Genomic DNA, 21,225 nt, shown 5'->3' on the forward strand with positions numbered 1-21,225 from the left:
ATAGAACCAAAAAAAAATGACCGAAACATATTAATGGAGACTAAGATTACCCTACACTGAATGTCTTGATCTTTCAATGAATTCATGTAACCACAAATTTTCACAACTATCAGACCTTAACTTTGATGCCGTCCTGTCATCCTTTTTTTAAAACTTTTTTACGTACGTATCTCTACATGTATGTATCTCGACGTACAAAGTTTCAACATAAACTGCCTAGTAACTCTTTTTAAGAGACCCTCAAAATGCACCTTTAAATTAATGTCACGTGATACAAGAAAATGTCATTATGGCATATCTTGACTTGTAAGTGTATGCATGTTTAAACATTGTAATTGAAATGATTGGATTAAGTGCAAAAAGTGGGGTGCAGAATAAAAACATGTACAAATTTTATGGAGGAAATAAAGTAGAAAAGAACCAAATATATAAATAAAAACAAAAACGGGGGTTGTTTTTGGCAAGTGTGCCCAATTGCCAATAAAAAAAAATTAATTACATACCCTCTTAAATTCGTCCAAGCAATTTTGTGCACAGAAAACATTGACAACACCTTTAAATTCCAAAGGCAGTGGTTTGTTGGAGAACCCTTGGAGGCATTGACTACATGTTAGCTGTAAAGTCTCCTGTGGTAGAGTGACAGGCGGCACATTGAACTGGGCTTGAAATGCAATCACACAGCCATAGGTGCAGAAGTTACGAATGCTATTATCTGACATAGTCAGATGATATTGAGGACGTTGCTGCTTGGAACAATGGTCACACTTGTTACCACTGGCTGAAGTTGGACGTGTACTGCTACCTTGTGAGGTCTGTTGGAAGAAAAGACAACTTTAAGCTTTTTGTTCTTGACTTTTTGGTGCCCAGATTATTGGTTGAGATACACAGATTATGTTTCTAGGATAGTTGCTAGTGACCACCCTGTGCACCAACTTTAACTAGTAAGTATACAACAAAACAATTTAGGAGTGTTTGACCAAACTTTTTGTTAACACTGATGATAATTCAGGGGTGAGATTTGAGGAAAACGAAAAATCCACGCGTCCGCGGCCAAAGCGACCCTAAGTAAGATTTGCGGTGTCTTTATTGGCTTTTTAAAAGGAAGGAGCTTGGGGAACTAAGCCACCAATAGAGCTGTTCTTACTTTGGGATATGTAACATTTATTGCAACAGAACCCTTAATAGGGTCAGTGGGTCGGATTTTGTTTTGTTTTTGGGCCAATTTTTTGTGTGCTGATTGAATGTGGTACAAATGTATGTGAATTTCAGCCATAACTATTGCCATGGCACTACGAGAGGCTATACAACAAATAGCCACAAAAAGTGATTAAAGCTTACCTTAATTATTGTTTAAGTATTTACGGTCGATAATTCTTAAAAATAATGGAAAATTCAGGTCGTGCACATATTATGCACAACGTTAGTCAAGACGGGAAACTGTCCAATACTGTCCGTACATTGTACGGTATAGCGTGCGTGATGCATGTGTGTGGCGGGTGTCGAACCTCGTTTTTACGATACGACCTCGAACTAAATTCGTGAACACGGAAAATACATTCACAGACAAGATAGACCAAGTTCTGTGAATTTACTTGCAAAAATGTTTTTTCTCCACTGGTGTTTTCTTGGCATTTTTACGATGTCTAATCTGACCGCACCACGGCCATGCATCCACAGCCTAGTTACCGCATTTCCATCATGCCTAGCCTTCTTTGGCCCTTTGCAGGCGCGGCAGGAACCATGCAGTTATCGCAGTACACAGTGAACAGAATTAACTGACACCACACACACACACACCGAGTACAGCACTGGATCGTCTCACAGAAATTCCGGAATTCCAGAAAAATCCGGACAAATCTCACCCCTGATAATTTGACGATAAATCTTTTGACAAGGGACCATACACATTCTACTAACAATGTTTTTTTTCTGGCAACCATGAAAGCACGTGCAGAAGTTTGATGTATTCTATTATGATTATTACGCTGTCAAATAAAATATTGATCATACATAAAAAAAATAAATGGAACAAGAGAAAACAACAGTATTATGTTAAGCGACCATTTCAATGGAAAATGCCAGTTGTTTTTTTCCCTCACTATTTTCAACTGTTCTCAGTTGAAAGCGCCAGACTTACATGTATGTGAGGTCTGACTTTGATTTTGCGTATTTTCCACATTGGGGAAACATTTTTAAAAGTTGTCGAACATTTTATTTTGTTGTGTCCCCTGCACAAAACATGACTTTGTATATATGAACATTTGCTGGCAAATGACCATCTACCGTATAAGAGAGCGGTTTGACCCCATACTGACCTCATTAGTACAGTGTCAATTTTCACCATAAAATTGAAAAAGGTACGCCCTTATCAAAGTATTTTGGATACTATCATTACGTACCGGATGTTGTAGATAACTGGATGACGATACATATGCCTAGATGATGCAGCAGATGCTGTTTCTTGGTACATGTATTGTCTCTAACTATACTTTGTGACTCCATGTATTTTACTGTTTTAGGAAATACTTTACATGGAAAACCCATGATTTGGATGATACTTGTGTTGATGTGCTTTTCTTGAAACCCATTTTTCTGCTCACAAACACATGCAAAATTAGGTGTAGACGATTACATAATGGTATTATTAGGTGTCTTTTACAAGCAAAAAAACAAACACATTCACACGAGTGTGAAAATACCTACAAAAGTGGATCTCTTGTCCTCTAGTCGTTATGCTTGATCTGATTTTTTTAGACTCAACTGGACATGAATAATATCATTTTGGGATAAATACCAAGATACTGTGCACTTTTGGTAAAATTTAATATTTAACTTGACCTCTTTTTTTTTTATCACCACAGGCCCAAACATTGGTATCCATACCTGTATTTGTGCAAAATAATACAGGTTACCAACAAAACTGAAGTAATTCTCTAGTTCTGAAATAGGTCACATGTTTTCCATTATCTTGAGTTTGCCAAATTTTGAGCAAAGTATATTTCTTTCTCATTTTTACCTGCATGGAAAATCTTGTTATTACAGGTTCGATTAAAATTGCCCAAAAGACATGTGAGAATTTATCTGCTCTGTTTATCTTTAAAGGGAAGATACAACATTTGCAAACATCAAAAAACGAAATGATCAAAGTTATCACGAAATATCTTACTGGATTGTTAGGGAATGACAGTCTCAAGCATCCTGTAAAGTTGTGGCTCCTGGTATGCTGGCATTTTCAAGAAAAACTGTATTTTTCCAACGCTGGTCGGCCGACCAGCGTTGGAGAAAACTTTTTTTTTTTCAAAAAGTGCTCCTAATTTTTCATATTTAGTTCGTCTGCATTTTCTTTGCAATTGATTACACACCTGTGAAGACTACAAGCCTGCTAGACTGATTCTATGATCTTACAATTCCCCAAAGTCCATAAATTGCTCCGTTTCATCTTAAGTGGGGTCAGGGAACCAGACTACAAGAATATGATTGGCTTTCTTGGTTTTTCAAGCATATACGAACCCGAGACGTGAAACAAGTCAGTGTAACAATATTTGCAATAACACACTAATCCTCCAAACCCATTTATTTCTGAAAATTGCAGCTAAAGCAAATGTTGTACATTCCCTTTAAGTGTAAACTGTCAAACCTTGAAGTACTATAAGTGCACAACTTGAATACTGAACTGGCTTAGTGTTACCTGTTGTGTTTGTTGAGGCTTCTGCAGTTTTAGAAATGGAGGCTGAGTCTTGACAGCAGGTTGCTGTATCAAGGGCTTACTGGTTGGCACAGCATTCTGGGAAGATGTAAAGGGGATGGTATCTCTTTTGCTGAGACATGCAGTTGAACAAAAGAAACGCACAAGTTCTGTTCCATTCCATTCCTCTATCATACTCTGTGCCCAATTAGGCTTCTGAAAAGTGAAAACAGTTAAAACAAGAAAAGTAGTGTTAAAAAACCCAAATGCCCCGCAACCATGCCTATTTCCATGACATAACACCACTCTATTAACATCAACTTACCTGGGTCACATGGAACGTTCATTGACATCGTTATTGTTTTCTTTAGGTTATATATGTAATGTATTGATGCCTATGATCCCATAATGAATTTTTAGCTGTTCCCAATTTCAATTGGGAACAGCTACTTTTTTGTTTAAGTTTTTTTTTCCCCTTTTTAGCTGTTCCTAATTTCAATTGGGAACAGCTTTTGTTTCCTTAAGTTTTTCTTTTCCCTTTTTTTTCTTTTTCTTCTTTTTCTTTTTCCACTTTTTCCCATAGGGTTTGTACACGTTTTAATTCTACAAGCCACTTTGAGAATTATTTTAAAACCGATCAACTTTAAACTCAGCATAGTCATCTGAAGATGTATGCCAAAACTTTTCATCATCATGACGTCATTATGGGTCATGTGACATCGATTTGAATGTTCGTTTTTTACAGTCTAATAAATATCAAACAATTGGACCGATTGGTCTGAAAATTGGTATGCATATAGTCAGGGAAGTGTTATAGATGAAAATTGATATCTAAAGGTCACGTGACGTTCACTTCCGGTTTTACCGGAAGTGGTAATTTTGGACCCCTATATCATATCTCATGAATTATTTATCTGATTGGGTTGAAACTTCACATTAATAGAAAGCTATATTGACAGATAAATATATTGCATTAATATTACTGTGCACTTAATTATTGTCATGTTATGACGTCATGAATATTTAATGAGGCAATCTTCACAGTCTTATAACTATAGAAGTATTTGACTGATTGATCTCAAACCTGGCAGGTATATAGACAGGGAAGTGTTATAGATGAAAATTGGTATGTCGAGGTCATGTGACCCCTACTTTTGGTCTTACCGGAAGTGTTGATTTTATACCCTAATTAGCATATCTAATGAATTATAAATTCGATTGGGTTGACACCTTATAATAGCATTGAGCAACATTAAAGGATAAATATGTTGCATTATTATCAGCTTAATGTTTTCATGTTATGACGTCATGAATATATAATGAGGCAATCTTAATAGTCCTTTAACTTTAAAACTATTTGACCGATTGATCTCAAACTTGTTAAGTATATAGACAGGGAAGTTTTAAAGTGAAAATGTGTATGTCAAGGTCATGTGACCCTTACTTCCATTTTTGCCGGAAGTGCAATTATGTAAGATTACAATTTCAATTTAAAAGTTAGAGATTTTTGAAAAAATCATTACACTATTTTCTACTGTCCAATAGACAATCAAAAACAAGTTGGGAACAGCTCTGTGGTTGTTCAGTTACAACCACATCTAGTTGGCTTTTTCACAAATTTGCAAAAAAGCCTTTCTTTTTGTTCTCATTTTTTTTTCTTTCCTCTTCTTCTTCTTCTTTTTGTCGCCTAAATCCCATAGACTTTGTACACGTTTTTTCTCAGTGCCACTTTTGGCATTAATCTTTGTCATACATCATTCAAAGTTACTACAGGCATAGTCCCTATGGCAGAGTTGTATGCCGAAGAGTGACGTCATCATGACATTACCATGGGTCACGTGACGTCATCACAAACGTGCATAATTTGAAGTCCTATATCTATAGAACTGTAAGTCCGATTTGGGTTGTAACTCGGTATGTAGGTAGACCGGGATGTGTTATAGGTAAAAATTGAGTAATTGATTCCCCCCCCCCCCCCCCACTTTCCCCATAGGTTCTGTACACGTTTTTATTCTACAAGCCAATTTGGGAATTATTTTAAATCCGATCAACTTTAAACTTGGCGTAGTCATTAACCATCATCTGAAGATGTATGCCGAAACTTTTCGTCATGCTGACGTCATCACGCGATTTATTATAGAATTTTGAATATTTAATATTTCCCATAGATTTTGTACACAGAAATTTTCAAAGGGCATTTTCGACTCTTTGCCAGTAATTCATTTACACCACTCTTTGTCCAAGCAAAGACTCTAATTCAAACAACATTGTGTAATGATGACATCATGATGACGTCATCCGGTGTTTATTTATAGACAATTAAATTGTGACACTTTTAATATTTAAAAATGCATAAGAAATCAACCATACGCGTCCGCAGCATTCTGTTGCCGGCAAGTGGTAGAGTAGGTTGAGATCTTTATTTCATTCAGTGTGCGTGCAATCACGTGACCCTTGCTTCCGGTCGAAAAAGGCCAAAACTGGAAGTGGCTTATTTTTTAAAAGTGGTAATAGATATGAACTTGCTTTCAACGGTGTTAGTCTCTTGGCTGATAGTATTCTTCAAATCATCTACCGATAACGTCATGCAATCTTCGAGCGCCCTCTAGCGACAGGATGCACATTTTCAAAAATGTATTTTGAATAGATGTCTGTTGCGAAGTTTGTCAGAATCGCCTAAATATTGGTGTATATTATGACCTTGACCCACTTTAGACGTGTGCGAAGTTTTAGGCGTATGACGTCATCAGACCGGAAGTTCCGTTGAAAAGACCTTTCCTTTTTCAAAAATTGCTAACAAATCAATTCGTACAGATATAATCTTGAATTGCCCATTAAATGATAGCGTAAACATTTGCCTCAACAGTGCCAAGTTTCCAGCTTGTTAAATTGTTCACACAGTTGACGCGGCGTCGGCAAAAAATACCCTTGCGCAAGTTGCGGCAGAGAAAGTAAAAAATGCCGACTCAACCAATGCAAGCCGCAAGTGTGTGCATGTATACATTGACCAGATTCAGCATCACCCGCTTCCAATACACCACACACGCACGAGGTCGTGAGGGAGCAGACCGACAAACAGGGCGACCGTTTTGGCCGAATTTCGGCTAAATTTGGCAGAATTTTTCGTAAAAAACAAGTTTGACAGAAAATTTGACAGAATGGATTTTTTTGGCAGATTTCTAACAGAATCTTCAAAAATGGTTATTTTCACAAGTACATAGCAAATTTGTGTATTGATAGACTCAATTTTTACAGCCTGATAACTATTGAACTATTTGAATGATTGATCTCAAATTTGGTAGGTATACAGAAAGGGAAGTGTTATAGATGAAAATTGATATGTCAAGGTCACGTGACCTTCCCTTCTGGTTTTAACGTAAGTGGTAATTTTAAACCCCTACCGGTATATCATATCTCATAAATTATTTATCTGATTGGGTTGAAACTTCACATTAATACAAAGCTATATTATAGATAATTATATTGCGTTATTATTACTGTGCAGTTTATTATTCTCATGTTATGACGTCATGAATATTTAATGAGGCAATATTGTGTTCGCCATATCTCCACAATACAATAAGTTATGATTACAGTTCTTTGCACATCTACTCATATTGGACTGAAAATGGCCCTCCTCGAATGTCGAGATCATGTGACCCCTACTTCCGGTTGTACCGGAAGTGCAATTTTGAAAGTAATGATTTAAATTTTATTATTACATTTTTTTAAAAAATTCATTAGACCTAAATCATTCTGTTTACGGTCCAATAGACAATCAAAACTGGGAACAGCTTTGTGGTTGTACCCAACCACAACCTCTAGTTGTTTTTTGCTTTTCTGTTTGGAAGTCATTGTATGTGATTTAAGCAAACTGACTGCATATTTTCAGTCTTAAGCAAGACATTTCTCAAGGGCAAATCCTTTGAGCATAATCCTTTGAGCATTTACAAGGCCTACATGGAAATATGGTTATTTGAATAAGCTTGAGTTATCATCATGACATCATTTCTTTGGTTTTTAATAATGAGAACAGTTGGCCTATGGGGTCCAAAAGTGACTCAAAATCCTAAGAACAACCCACGGAGCTGCATATACATGTTCATGTACTTTGGTGCAAGTCTCAAGTTTTAGTGTTACATGTACATGTGTTTGTTGAGAAAACTTTTTCTGTTGTTTCAATTAAAAATATGACTGTCCAAAAAAAAAAAGGGTGGAGAAGCCACACTGATAAATACAAAAACATGTTTAAACAGTGAACAGGCCACCTAATATTTTAGTGAGTGATTACATTTGCACATGTATACTGGTTTGGTAAAAAAAAAAAAAAAAATCAAAATCAAATAAATAAAATCCTATTGTTTTAATCCTGGCCTTTGTCTTATGGGGTCCAAACTTATTCATTTTCTATAAGTTATACTAGCAAGCTACCTTCATTGTATCAAGGTATACATGGACATACAATCCAGATATCCCTGTGGAACCAAATGCACACGCACACAGGCAAGCACGCACAACTCATACATAGTACTGCAATAGGCACACAAACACACATACACGTTTGTTTTACATACGCTGTGTGGACATTCCTTTGTTTTCGTGTAGTTAAGAAAACTCGGTACAAAAAATAACTTTACTTAAACTGTGAAAACTCTTTCAACCCAATTTTTTTTCTATGATTCCCTATAGTGTTTCTCTTCATTCTACTATGGATAAACCTAACCCCAAAATGCCTCTAAACCTGTTTTCCAGAGAGGGTGAAACGTTATGTGGACACAGCTTAGTCCACATAACGTCAACACAACCTGCATTATGTGGACATCTTTTGTTCACAAGTCCACATAGTGAATGTAAGACAAACTCACACACATGCACACGCACACACATGGACGGACAAGGCGGAAACAGTATGCCCCTTCGGCTTCGCCGGCGGGGCATAAAAACGTTGTTGTTACTGCCATGGTATAGATATAGGCCATCAGCCTGGGGTTTGGTCGGTATCAAATGAGGAGAATAATGCTCATTGTGATTTTTGGCACGGTATACACCCCTGTAGTTGGAAAATATGTGATAGCAGTGCGGCGGTGGCAGCTTTTTGGGTGCTATCACTTTTTTACAAAAAAATGGTGGCCAAAACATATTTGTTACTGCATATAATTCATTCGGTAACAAGCATATTGGCGGCCATTTTGAAAGAAAACAAATGAAAAGTGATAACACCCAAAAAACTGCCACCACTCAAACTGCAAAGCTATCACACATTTTCCAACTCTAGATGCCATAATTTTTGGAACGAAGCTGATAGTCTAATAGTGACAACATTTATTTAGAAACATTCAACATTTGAAATGTTGACTCATTTGAAAATGGTACTCTTTGGAAATGTCCTTACTTGCAGTACACAGAAAGGACGTGCCAAGGGCCGTCTCTCTTTTAACTCAGTAGTCTCCTTACAGTGAAACAGCAACAACCTACATGTATATGAACCTATCTCTCTGCCTTTAAAACAAAACCTCACAATAACACTTGCATTTTGCACGTAAAAATAAGTTGCCAAAGAAAATGACTACCTAAAATACAACCACCGTACTTTTAATTTATAAAAAACCCACACTTTTTATGTGGACATATTCCATTTGACTGGCACACCACTCATATGAAAGGTCATGTTTTCCCCTTTAATTTGATGCATTTGCTTGGAATTGCCAATAAAGATAAATGACTCCTTTGTTTAGGGAATATCATGACCATGACGTACACAGGCATGCAAATGGGAATTTAGGGGGAAAATGGAAAAATTCAAAACAACACAAACTTTGTACAGTATTTTTCAATTTGTCATGGCATTCATGAGAAGTAAAAAAATGAGAAATCAGTGGCTCTGGGGAAAAGTTGCATGCCTGCATACATGTAAGTCGATTCAAGTTACAAGTACCCAGTAGGCCATAAAGAAATCAGTTACATGCTCATGTATACCAGAGAAAAATTATAATGTAAATGTATGAGAACGAAACAAATATAAGAGTAATGGTACCTTGCAGGCAGCACACGTTATTGTGCTCATGGAACGTTTGAGTTTCATCTTGAAACACCTCATGCTACAAAAGCGGTGTATTTTGCCCTCTATCTCAATACTTCTCATCATCTTCGGATTTGAGCAGAGAGCACTACATTGGCTGCAAAGTGAGAATGCTAACTGGTTCTTTTCTTTGAACTTTGTGAAGCAGTCAGTGGAGCATAGCCCATTCAGTTTGCCCTGTAGACTGATCACATGCTTGGCCTACAAACAAACAAAGTTAAATTTCAAGTATTAAGTTCTTAACCTCTGTGAACAGACATAATGTATTGTACATAACAAAACACAAACAGTGGGTTATTTCTATTGGACTTTACTGATTGCGTTGTGAGCAACACCTTTTGTTGCAACCGTAATAATTAGTTGGATTCATCAGACTAACACTTTGCTGTTGGATTATGTTAATTTAAACAGAAATAGTGAAATAGTACAAAGCGGACATGAGGTAGGACTTTTGAGACCAGCATAAAATTGTCTTTTAGTGAACAACTAAACTAAAAGCTAATTTGATGACAATAAGGCTTGGATGTGCTAAAGGGATTACTTCCAAACATAAGTGCCACCCCTGAGTATGCCTAACCATAATGTCCACCCATCCAGAGTGTTTGATCAATTATGGGTTGAATATTTTTAGCTTATTGATTGTGTTACATTGATCAATTATTATGTATGAATCATTCCCCCCCCCGAAAAATGCCAATATCAAATTTGGAAAAGTTTTCTTATTCTGAATTCTGATGATAACCAATAACTTTTTATGAAGGCGCTGTGATCATTTCATATACCGTACCTTGGCATAGTTACTGCAGATGGCACAAATGAAGAATGTGTCTTGAGCCCAATACTTGGGCTGACCACCATCCTGTTTGCCTGCAACCTGCTGACCAACTGAAGGCTTCTTTCCATAGTTGTCGACACATTCTTGCTTACAGAAGTCAACAAACTTGCCTCCTGAACCAACTGGAGCAAGAATACCCTCAGAGGCCTTGGAGATCTCTTTACCACAAGTGTTACAGTTCTAAAAATGACAAAAAAAGTGGATTCAAGAACACGTAATTGCACAAGAGTATTGGATGACCTAACAAATTTAGGAGTAATGCTATTGTGCATGAAATCATATGCTGTTAAATATGATAGCATAAAAACTCCCCGATCAGTATTTGACTAAGAAAATGACCTTTTAGTGGAATACGTTTACAAAAATGCCAATGTTAGATAATATGCACAAATATAACTAATAGATATGTCAGTAAATAGAAATAAGGACTTTATTTTTGTTCTCTTAAAAGTTATTTCAACATAAAATTAAATATTTAATTTTGAAAGAAACTAAATTTAAAAGCTGTATTGTTTTCATCATTATCAATGCCACGTTTAAATATGGCAATATAAAAGAACAACCCCCAAATATTTTCTTAAGACTGCTCTTTTCCCATTGAAATGCCCTTTTTGCCCAGCGCTTACTCCCCCCCCCCCCCAATGGTTTTGTAGGAGTGCCCCCCCTTTTTTTTTTTACTGAACAAGTTCCCTTTTTCAAAAAGAATTGGTGCCCTTGTTGTGGCAGCTGCCGTTCGGGTTCCTTTTGTTTTTAATTTGATGCGTATATCACCCTGAATAGCCTCATATATTGTCCGTTAGTGTGAATAATGCAGCGCCCCCACCGACAGATGGTACCATCCCCCCCCCCTCGCTTTTTGATTTTACGGAGACCTAGTGTCTGGGAAAATAACGTGCTTACATTTTACCACAAATGTGCAAGTGCCCTTTTGAAAAATGTGTACCCCCCCCCAATCAAAATGACCGTGCTACGCCACTGTGGATGATTTCAGTTCTTACCCTAACTCTCTTGGAAAACTCTTCAGAGCAGGGTTGAGAACAGAACTGCTTCTGTCCTTCTTGTGTCTCCCTCACAAACTTCTGTGTTGCTGCTTGAGTGATCATACCACAGCAGTAGTCACACACTAATGTCTGTCGACCTTGGTGATTGTCAAGACAGACTTGAGAACAGAAGCTTTGATTTGAAGCAACTAACATGATTGTGTCATCCACAACAAGACTGCACTCAGCACAGTAGGTAGTCTTCTTTTCAGACGCCTCCTACACAAATCACAGAAGTTTGCTATCAATATCACGATCACAAAATCACCAAATCATGACCATGTAGCCTATATAAGCGATTCCAAGGTTATTCACGTTACACTTTTTTGTATCCTTTAAACATTCTGAGTGCTGTGATCTTCATACTGCATGTAGTTGGACTAAATGTACTTCTTTCCTCTTTAGCATACATGTAAACTTACCCAATATTCAAAACTTTTTCCCAATGACAACAAAGAAGTTGTATATTAGTGAAGGTTTACAGTAACACTATGTGGAAGAATCTCTTATGAGAAGATGTGTGGTTCTGAAAAGAACCGATTGGTAGTGAAACTCAACGTTCTGATCAGTATGCTCTGACTGTGTTCATGAAGACGATGACTTCATAAAGACAATCAGAGCATACTGATCGGAACATCGAGTTTCACCACCAACCTGTTCTTTTCAGGACCACACATCTTCTCAAAAGAGATTGTTACTACAAACCCTCACTAGTTTACACTACTGCCATGCAAACTTTCATATCTTACAGAGCCTGAAAGTACACAATTTTGTCTTTGAGCTTCTGGACCCCGCCGCGACCCTTTTTCTAAAGGCATTTTACACGGGGTTGCCTTTTCTCCTGCTATATTTTTTGACTGAATGATTTCTTACAGTCATTATGATTATCACACCAAGAAACATGCACGTTGGAATTTTATCTTGGCCTTCCACAAGAAAAAATAATGCAAGCAGGCCTCGACCTTGAGCTTTCTTTCACTAGCCCACCGGGCAAGTTAACCAAGTGTTTTACTAGCCCGCAGGATTTTTTAACTAGCCCACTGGATATTTTTGATTATATAACCGACATACAGATCCTTGTCATTTGATTGGTGGAACTCACATCACGTGTCATTATTTATTACTGCCATTCACGCCGGGGTTCAAAAAGTCCCATTCGCCCATGGGGAATGGGAAATACTATTCAACAGTTAGGATCATGATGCGGTATTTGTGTGCAAATGCATGCTGGTGTGCACGTTCAGCGTTGCGCGTAGCGCATATTGTTCCAATTGTTCCAAAATGTTGGGTTCAAACATTTTCGTGAAGGGGTGGTTTGGAAAAGAGAAATACATTTTTCACCAATTTCCTATTGAAATAAAAGTTCAAATATATCAAATGACAAGGATCTATATGTCAATTATATAAAACAAATATTGAGTGGCTTTAAATTGTGAAATGGGAGGAATATTATCGCTCGGTAAAATCTGGACTTTTCCAGTTCACTCGGCTTCGTCTCGTGAAATGGAAACGTCCAGATTTTACCTTGCGATAATATTCCTCCCATTCCACGCTGATCCACTTAATATTTGTATACTGTAACATGTAAGGCTCATTTAATGACAACTTTGTAACAAGTCTTGTTAAATAAATGATTTTCAAACTACGAAAGGGAGACACTGGCAATAGTAATAAAAAAGGTTTTCCATTAGAATTTAGAAATCACTGTCGCTGGTTGTAGAGTCTGGATCATTTGCTGATGGCTCTGCCTCATCATGTGTGTCGTCATAATCATCTTATGTGTCGTCGTAATCATCAAGCTCAGGATCTGAAGTTGGATGTCTGATAAATGAAACCTTGTTGCACCTCACTTAGTTTAAATCAACGATCATTCTTTTCTTTTTGTAAGGTTTGCGTTTTTATTAAGGTACGCATTTTGTCTTTTGATGTTTCAATTTCGATCTCCATTTTTTTCATTTTATTTTGGAAAGAGATGGTTTCTGGTGTGCACTATGCCTATGCCTATTCCGATCCTTCCTCCATGCTTTATTTTGTCATTATTTTTTTTGTTAATCAATATTAAGTACGAGTAGAACAAATTTTACATTGAACTCAAATTTGAAATCAGTGTAAATATATTTAATCTTAGTAAAATTAAAAATTACATTGCAACTCGCAGCTAAACTGTAGTTAATGACTATGAAAGGTTTCTCCCCTTTTTTGCATGCATAATTTGCACTTTTTTTGCCCTTAATTATTTACCGAGAAATTGTGTAAGGCCCCCCCCCCCCAAAAAAAAATTCTGCTTACGGTTACCCGACCGACCCTATTTTTAGGCCGCGACCCTAAAAATGTTATCGGCAATTCCAAAAAAAAATTAAAAAAATTAATGATTGAAGTTTTGAATAAATAAAAATCTTATTGTCATTTCTGTCTACACAAAATACCTCTCAACAACCCTTTTGCGTAAAAAATGCTTGTATTTATTTGTTTTCTTACTTACATTCACTGATTTTTCAAAAGAAACCTCAGTTGCTTTTACAAATTCGCTACGCGATAACTACTTCGCCAGGCCTGCTACTTCGCAATTTGATGTCGCGGTGACACGTGTGTAATGCTAGCGGGTCATTCCGTGTCAATACAACACGATTTTGGACCCGACCCTCACAGATTGAAACGGTATTTGGTGTGATGATTGGCCTATATGAGAAACCCCCAGAACTGATTTTTTGTAAATTGGCTCGTTAGTTTTTGAGATATGGGTCAACGAACTTTTGACTAATTAGCATGACATCCGGACTTTAAATACTTGTATCTCAAAATCTATAGTGCCTACAAAGCCAAGTTGTACATCATGTACATCATATTAAAGCTCTTTGAATGGCCTCCATTTTCATAAAATAAAAACAAAATTGTAGCATGAAGTGCAGAGAAAATGCGTAACGAAATGACCTTTGACCTTGAATTACGAAAATCAGTATGCTTTAAATTTCATAATTTTTTCCAAATGTTAGTTTATGATGTTAGCAACAATCTTTAAAAAAAATTAGGATGGGCGCTCTTAAAGTTTTTAAGTTATGACTTTTTAAAGATAGCATGTCTACGAAAAACCTAATTTGCATATATTTACACACGTACTTGTATACAGCAAGTGCATGTTGACCTGTAAAAACTTGTCCCTGACAGCCCTAATGTTATGTTTCAAATGTTTATACCGGTATACAGCATCTTGCCAGCTCTAGATAGTTTTGGCTTAAATAAAAATCCATCCCAAGCAAGCTTTAACAAAACCGTCAGCAGATCGGCGACAAGACAAATTGTGACGTTTGGCATCCGACAGAAAATACATCAGTGATTGCAATTTCAACACGGTACAACACAATTTGAAGCAGGCACTGTAATTTCTCATACAAAAACAAGTCAGGTGTTTACAAACACAAATGCCCCACAACCGTGACTGTTCCCATGACCTAACACCACTCTTTTAACATCAACTTACATGTACATGTACTTTGGTCACATGGAACGTTCATTGACATCATTAGTGTTTTCTGTAGGTTTTATATGAATTAATCCCTATGATCTCAGAATAAATACAAGATTTCTATTGTTTTAGCCACTGTGACCTTGACCCTCGACATTTCGGCCCCAAATGCAATAGGCTTCTTAGGATTACCAAGAACAATCCACAAACCAAATTTGAAGTTCATATGTAAGTATTTCTCAAGTTATCACGCTGACAAGATTTGTCTGGACACACACACCCACCCACCCACGTGTGTAAATGCTGGCAATCGTGGACGCCCCATTGTCCCTAATCCTCTTTCCTTTGTACTAACTTTTTAGCGACAGCTCTCATTGGTTTTGTACACGATTTGAGATCGTGGACGTTCGGTCAATCGTGGACGTATTGTTTGCGCCCACATTCTTTTGTCCTACCGGTACGTCCACGATTGCCGGTGTTTACATACTCACACACACACATCCACCCACCCACGGAAGGACAAGGCGGGAACAGTATGCCCCTTTGGCTTCGCCATGGGGCATAAAAGTATAGGCATTGTCTTTTTTTATACAAAAAAATATACCGTAATAATAGATAACAGCGTTGAGAGATACTGACATCGTATCGGAATCGCTGGCGAACTAAAAAATTCCCTGCATGTGCTTCGGAAAGCAACACATGCACACCGCGCTTCAATAAGAAACACATGCACACACACTGCGATCTGTCTTGTCGGGACTTTTCTTGAGCAATGAAGGGCTTTGTGACAATAAGTGCTGATTGTGTTTGTCATTAAAGCAAACAGGTCCCTTTTCAGTTCCAATCTTCTCAGATTTCTAATTTCAACAAATGTTGTAAGTTGTAAAATGTCAAAAAACTCAATTTAGATCGCGAGTTCGTGACTTTCTAAAAAATAATGTGAAATCAGTTGGAGATGGGTAAAAACAAATTTTACTTACGACTTTTCACATCTGGATTTTTGTACCTAGGTCTCCTTGTTTGATCACGTTAGTTTTCACATCGGGTACTTGCGTGAGAACAAAAATGATAACGATGCAAGGATTTACCCACCTACATCCGATGGATTCTAGATTTAGTCGGGCTTGCTTGAATACATTCCATATCAACGGTCATTTTAGATTTGTTTGTTAAAAAAAATGTCTCCCATTTTAGTTTCAGTTTTTACCCAATGTCCACCACAAAATTATTTCATAAATTTTCATCGTTGTATGAGTGCTCCGAGTTCTACTAGTCCACATGTATTTGAGATTTTCAGAAGTGAGAGGTCAATTTTTGGCACACTTTTTCTCTTTCACGTCATGCCATTTTTCAGTTTCCATAAATTGAGATGCTTGTAACAATTTTACAAAGGCCTTTACCGAGGATGATTTTCTTAAGAAATCAACATGCCAAAAATAAATTTAAAAACTTTTGACTTTACACGCTAATTTTCCCATTCGAGGGGTCCAGAAGCATGCCACCAGGGGTCAACTTTAGGCTCTATTTAAGTTGTCTATTCCCTCATTTGAACATGGCACTCTTTGGAAATATGTGGTTACTCGCATTACCCAAAGAGGACATGCCAAAAACTGTCTTTGTTTCAATGTAGTAATTTCCTAATAGAGTGAAAATGCAATAACTGAATGAGTACTTGAACAGAATGACTACCCTACTGAAGTATCAATGTGGACAAAAAAAAAGATATACATGTATGGAGATGATAGAAAGGAAAAGGCTGGTTACTCGCATTACGATTACTCACATGACAGTTGTCCGCCATTTTTGGTACAAGTGTAAACACATAAATATCTAATAATCAAACACAAAACACTTGGCATAAACTATCAACCTTTCTCTCCACCTTTAAAATTAAAACTTACAATAACACTTAAAAAGCATAATTTTAAAACACCCTTTCCCCACTCCAGTCAGTTTCTTTGTTCAACTTTCAAAAGTGGAAAAAATATATTGCGACATTTGATATTATCTTTATGGCGTCATTTTAACTTTACTAAGTCGCCGTTACATCGCAAGATCTGCTTAACGTTAGTGGGTTTGCCAAAACATCGATGGCATGAAGTTTTTTCCCCAGGACAAACCAAACTTGACTTGTGAGCTATGGTCTAAGTATTTTACCAAATAACATGTTTTGTATCCTTCAAATTAAGCAAAAGAAAAATGTTGTATATCCTGAGGTCGTAAATGTTTACCTTGAAGCCTTGAATCAATGAACCTATCGCAGTAGAATTGTGTCAAAGCAGCTTGTGAAATATTGTTCAATTATATGGATGCGGAACGCACAAAATCTGAGAAATACAAAACTTAACGTACAAAATGTGTCTATGGGCGTGGCTAACTCGCAAACAGCGATAGGTCAATTGAGAATATGACCAGATGTAAAAAAATCTCGGGAAAACACCACGTTAGTGCGGCTCCGATGGGCATGTGCTGGTGTAACAAACCATGGCTGCATTGCCTGGCCACACCCACTCGTTTATTTAAATTTGATTTTGCAATTCTTCAGAAAACAATATCTCCCTAAAGGTAGAGTACATCATTTGCAGCTATCAAAAGAGTAACTGACGAAATTATTGTTGAAAAAACATAATTGGTTTAAAAATGGTAATGGTATACTCCCTGTGAAATTATTCTTTCTGGCATGTTGTCATTTTGAAAGACGCATTTTTGGAAATTTCCGTTGAAATTCGCAAAGCCGTGAATGAGTGCGGGCAAGCGTTGACACAACACACACTTGGTTGCTATTATTCATCAGTTCAGTGCGTGACATCGCGTCACCGCTGCTTCCAACGCGAAATACGGTTGCACGCGTGCATGATATTGTTGGTGGACAAGATACGTAATTATATATAATTTAGGAAGGGGCTTCATGAGAGAAAATGAATAATAATATAAGAATCAGGAATATTCATTTCTTGCTGCACTGTAGTTGTGGGGTGTGATCTGCGCATTACATTCGTGGTTGAATCGGCCATTTTTAAGCTCGTGTTGTGCTAGCGGCAGTGCTAAAAGGCAGCGTATATTTTTTGGTTTCGTACACTTCATTGTCGACTTCGAGGAGATTTTTAGGGGCCTCAAACTGATAGTCTGCAAATTAACCAACGGAAGTGTCCAGTTTCAGGGTGAAGAATGGTCCTCCGTCCCTCAATACTGTTGAGGGTGAGTTACCCGGTAGCAAACATAATTTTACTCTCGTTCTGTGTAATATAAAACAGGCATGCAACGCGCCATGCCATAGGGTCGTGCATAGACGTTAGCGCTACGTTGGCACAGTGTGGCTGTTGCCAGTGGCGTTGCCAAGGGGGAGGGGCGTGGGTGGGGGCCCTTAATACCCCCATAAATTAATCTTACCCCTCGCCCATTGCCCCCACTGGACATTTCACACACACACAAAACAATTACGCAAATGCTTTTTTAAATTTTGCTTTGTTGATTTTTATAGAGGAAAGATTCCCATATCTGGCCATCACTAATTTTTCCCTTCAGTGACCTATCAGCCATCAAAAAGTGATATGTCCTAAAAAGTCAAATTTAGCAGGGAAAATGTTGAAGTATTCACTGAAAAAACACTTAGACATTTTTAGACCAGTCTCATATGGTTTGTGCACAGGGGTGACAAGTGATGGCCAGATACAATGTATGGGAATATTTCCTTTATAAATAAAGTATACAGAAAAATAAGCTTAATTAGGCCAACTTTTTTCTGCTTTGCATTTTCTTAATACAGGTTGAGGACAAGCAGTGGCCATTGATGTACTGACATTCGCAGATGTTCTTTCGAGTGAGTTGTTATGAGTAACGGAATATTGTGACACAAACGGCGAGTCAAGAAAACTAAGGTTAAGAACGTGTGTAATGCTCCAGTCCATTTGAGTCACTGATATTTAAACAGGGTTGGGATTCGGTTGTTTTTTTAATCATTAGCCATGGTAGACCCGTAAACGTTGTTATATACAAAGCCACGCTCTGTTCATAACTCTGGACTTTCGAAAAATTTCAACAAAACACATTCGTATGTGCTCCATTTTCCCTCGAACTTCTTTGGAGTGACAGATCCTAGCTATAGATGCCCATGGAAGTTCTTGGATAAACTTGTATGATCAAACAGTACGGTACGGTACTTATTAAATTTCGGGACTATAAGTGGAAGGGATTCAACCGGGATTTTGAACGTGACAAAAGTCCAGAGAATATGGAACCATGGCTATGTAGCCACGTTGACCGGTCTATACCACAGTAACTTAGAGATAGGACTGACACATAAGAATGCCATTAATTTCTCCATTTGCCAAATTTCCAGTCCGGGGGGGGGGGGGGGGAATTAACTAATTTAATGGGAGGCCTTCATGCCCATGCCCCATCTGTACCGCTGATGAGGAACTCAATTCGAGTCAGGTCATTTTACTCAAGTCTGCTCATTAGGACATCAAGTCGAGTTGAATCACCACTTAGTTCAAATCATTAAAAAATTTAGGAATAATTTATTATTTTATTTAAATTCTAAGAATGTTTCAAAAATTTGTTGGTTTTTCTTAAATTGTAAAAAACAATTGTTCACTGTAAAATAGATTCTTGTGTTTCTGTATGGCAGGGTTCGACCTTAGCGGTGGTCCGCTGGCCAAATGCCAGTTGAATTGCCGGCGGACCAGCTGAACACCTAGTCCAAGTGGTCTTGCTGGCCAGCCGAAAAAATCGGCAAGGGCACAACAGATCAAAAATGCTCTATGCAACCGTGAACTCGGTATGGAATTTCAATACCGCGGTATTCATCCTTAGTGTTCAGAATCTTCGCAAAAGCCTTTAATTCAAACAGAAAGACAAACAACCTCTTTGACGTGTTTGATTCCATTCTTTGTGGTTCCAGGCATCCACTTTCATGTCTACATTGTCAATTACTGTTGACAGATAAGACGCAATTGTTAAGCTCGACTAGAAAACCTGATATTTCAGCAGCTGGAATACCACAAAGGCCTTTGAAGTTCAGCTAACGCCGCCGTGTTTGCGGTTTTCTTTGAGTGTAAAGTGTGTTCACGGTAAGTTCAAACAATGTGATTGTTTGAGACATTTGAAATCTACAGCATCATGCGTAATTTTTGCCAAAGCATAGTTCTCAAGAATATCAGCAACAAGAAAAAACGTGTCAATCATATCTATGACTGCCAAAACTTACAGGCTTCAGTCATGGAGCAAGATTCCGTGCTATATGGGTGCGAGGTGCACGTGCAAAGGGAAGGGACTCGCCTGGATTCACATGCGATGCTGAGCCGTCCGATGCAGGGAAATTGAGAGAGAAAAATATTTCAAAGAAAGCGCAATAAAAAAGCTATGATTTCTCATCATGGGGAAAACTCTTGTCCGATCTACCGTAAAGCGTACACTTAACTTTGTTTACGAAAGCCCCCGAATACACCTGCATCATTTGCGTGGCTGTACATGTCGGCGCATGATACGCATACCCGCGGTTCCACACTGGTTCCGTACAGAGTTGGGTTGAAACACGTGCTTTCCCCCACGCACTGCATTCATCGATCTAAAAACACCCTTTTAAAAGAATCTGAACGGCCATTTAAAACCGCGCTCGGAACATTTGTTTCATTCATGTTTTTGTACGATTGGTCCGTTGATTATTCATCGGTACCGACGTGCAAAGGGAAGGGACTCGCATGAATCATACGATGAGCCGTCCAGATAAAAATTGAGACAAGAAAATACTCCAAAAGAAAGCGTAATATCAAGCCATGATTTCTCATCATGGGAAAAAAACCCGTACGATCACACATTACAGAAGCCCCCTGCCCCCTACGCCGTCCTGCTGGGTCCACAAGCACACGTCGTGACACGTGCTTTTTCCCACGCGCTGCATGGATCGAGCTGATTGGCCATCTAAAATGGTGCTCAAAACATTTCCCATTCATGTTTTAGTATGATTGGTCCGTTCGTTATGAAGGTCGCGGCACCGAAAACTTCATACTACAGCCTCCACAATTGCGCATGCCTAACATGTGATGATTATTAGAATGACCAATTACGTGAGGAGTGCGATTATTTTTATAGGAGTCAGATTTTCACATGACACCGGCGAAG

At 37.9% G+C, this 21,225-nt stretch overlaps 1 protein-coding gene across 1 annotated transcript in view; it reads right to left on the minus strand.

Moving 5' to 3' along the window:
* The window catches only part of LOC119722968 (zinc finger MYM-type protein 3-like), a 67,699-nt gene that overhangs the window by 21,617 nt on the left and 24,857 nt on the right, over positions 1-21,225 (minus strand). Inside the window, 5 exon segments of the mRNA XM_038193398.1 lie at positions 504-812; positions 3,689-3,901; positions 9,720-9,965; positions 10,552-10,779; positions 11,598-11,858. Coding sequence (XP_038049326.1) covers positions 504-812; positions 3,689-3,901; positions 9,720-9,965; positions 10,552-10,779; positions 11,598-11,858 — 1,257 coding nt within the window.

Source organism: Patiria miniata, unplaced genomic scaffold (assembly GCF_015706575.1).
Source record: "Patiria miniata isolate m_02_andy unplaced genomic scaffold, ASM1570657v1 HiC_scaffold_16, whole genome shotgun sequence".
Classification (NCBI taxonomy): Eukaryota; Metazoa; Echinodermata; class Asteroidea; order Valvatida; family Asterinidae; genus Patiria; species Patiria miniata.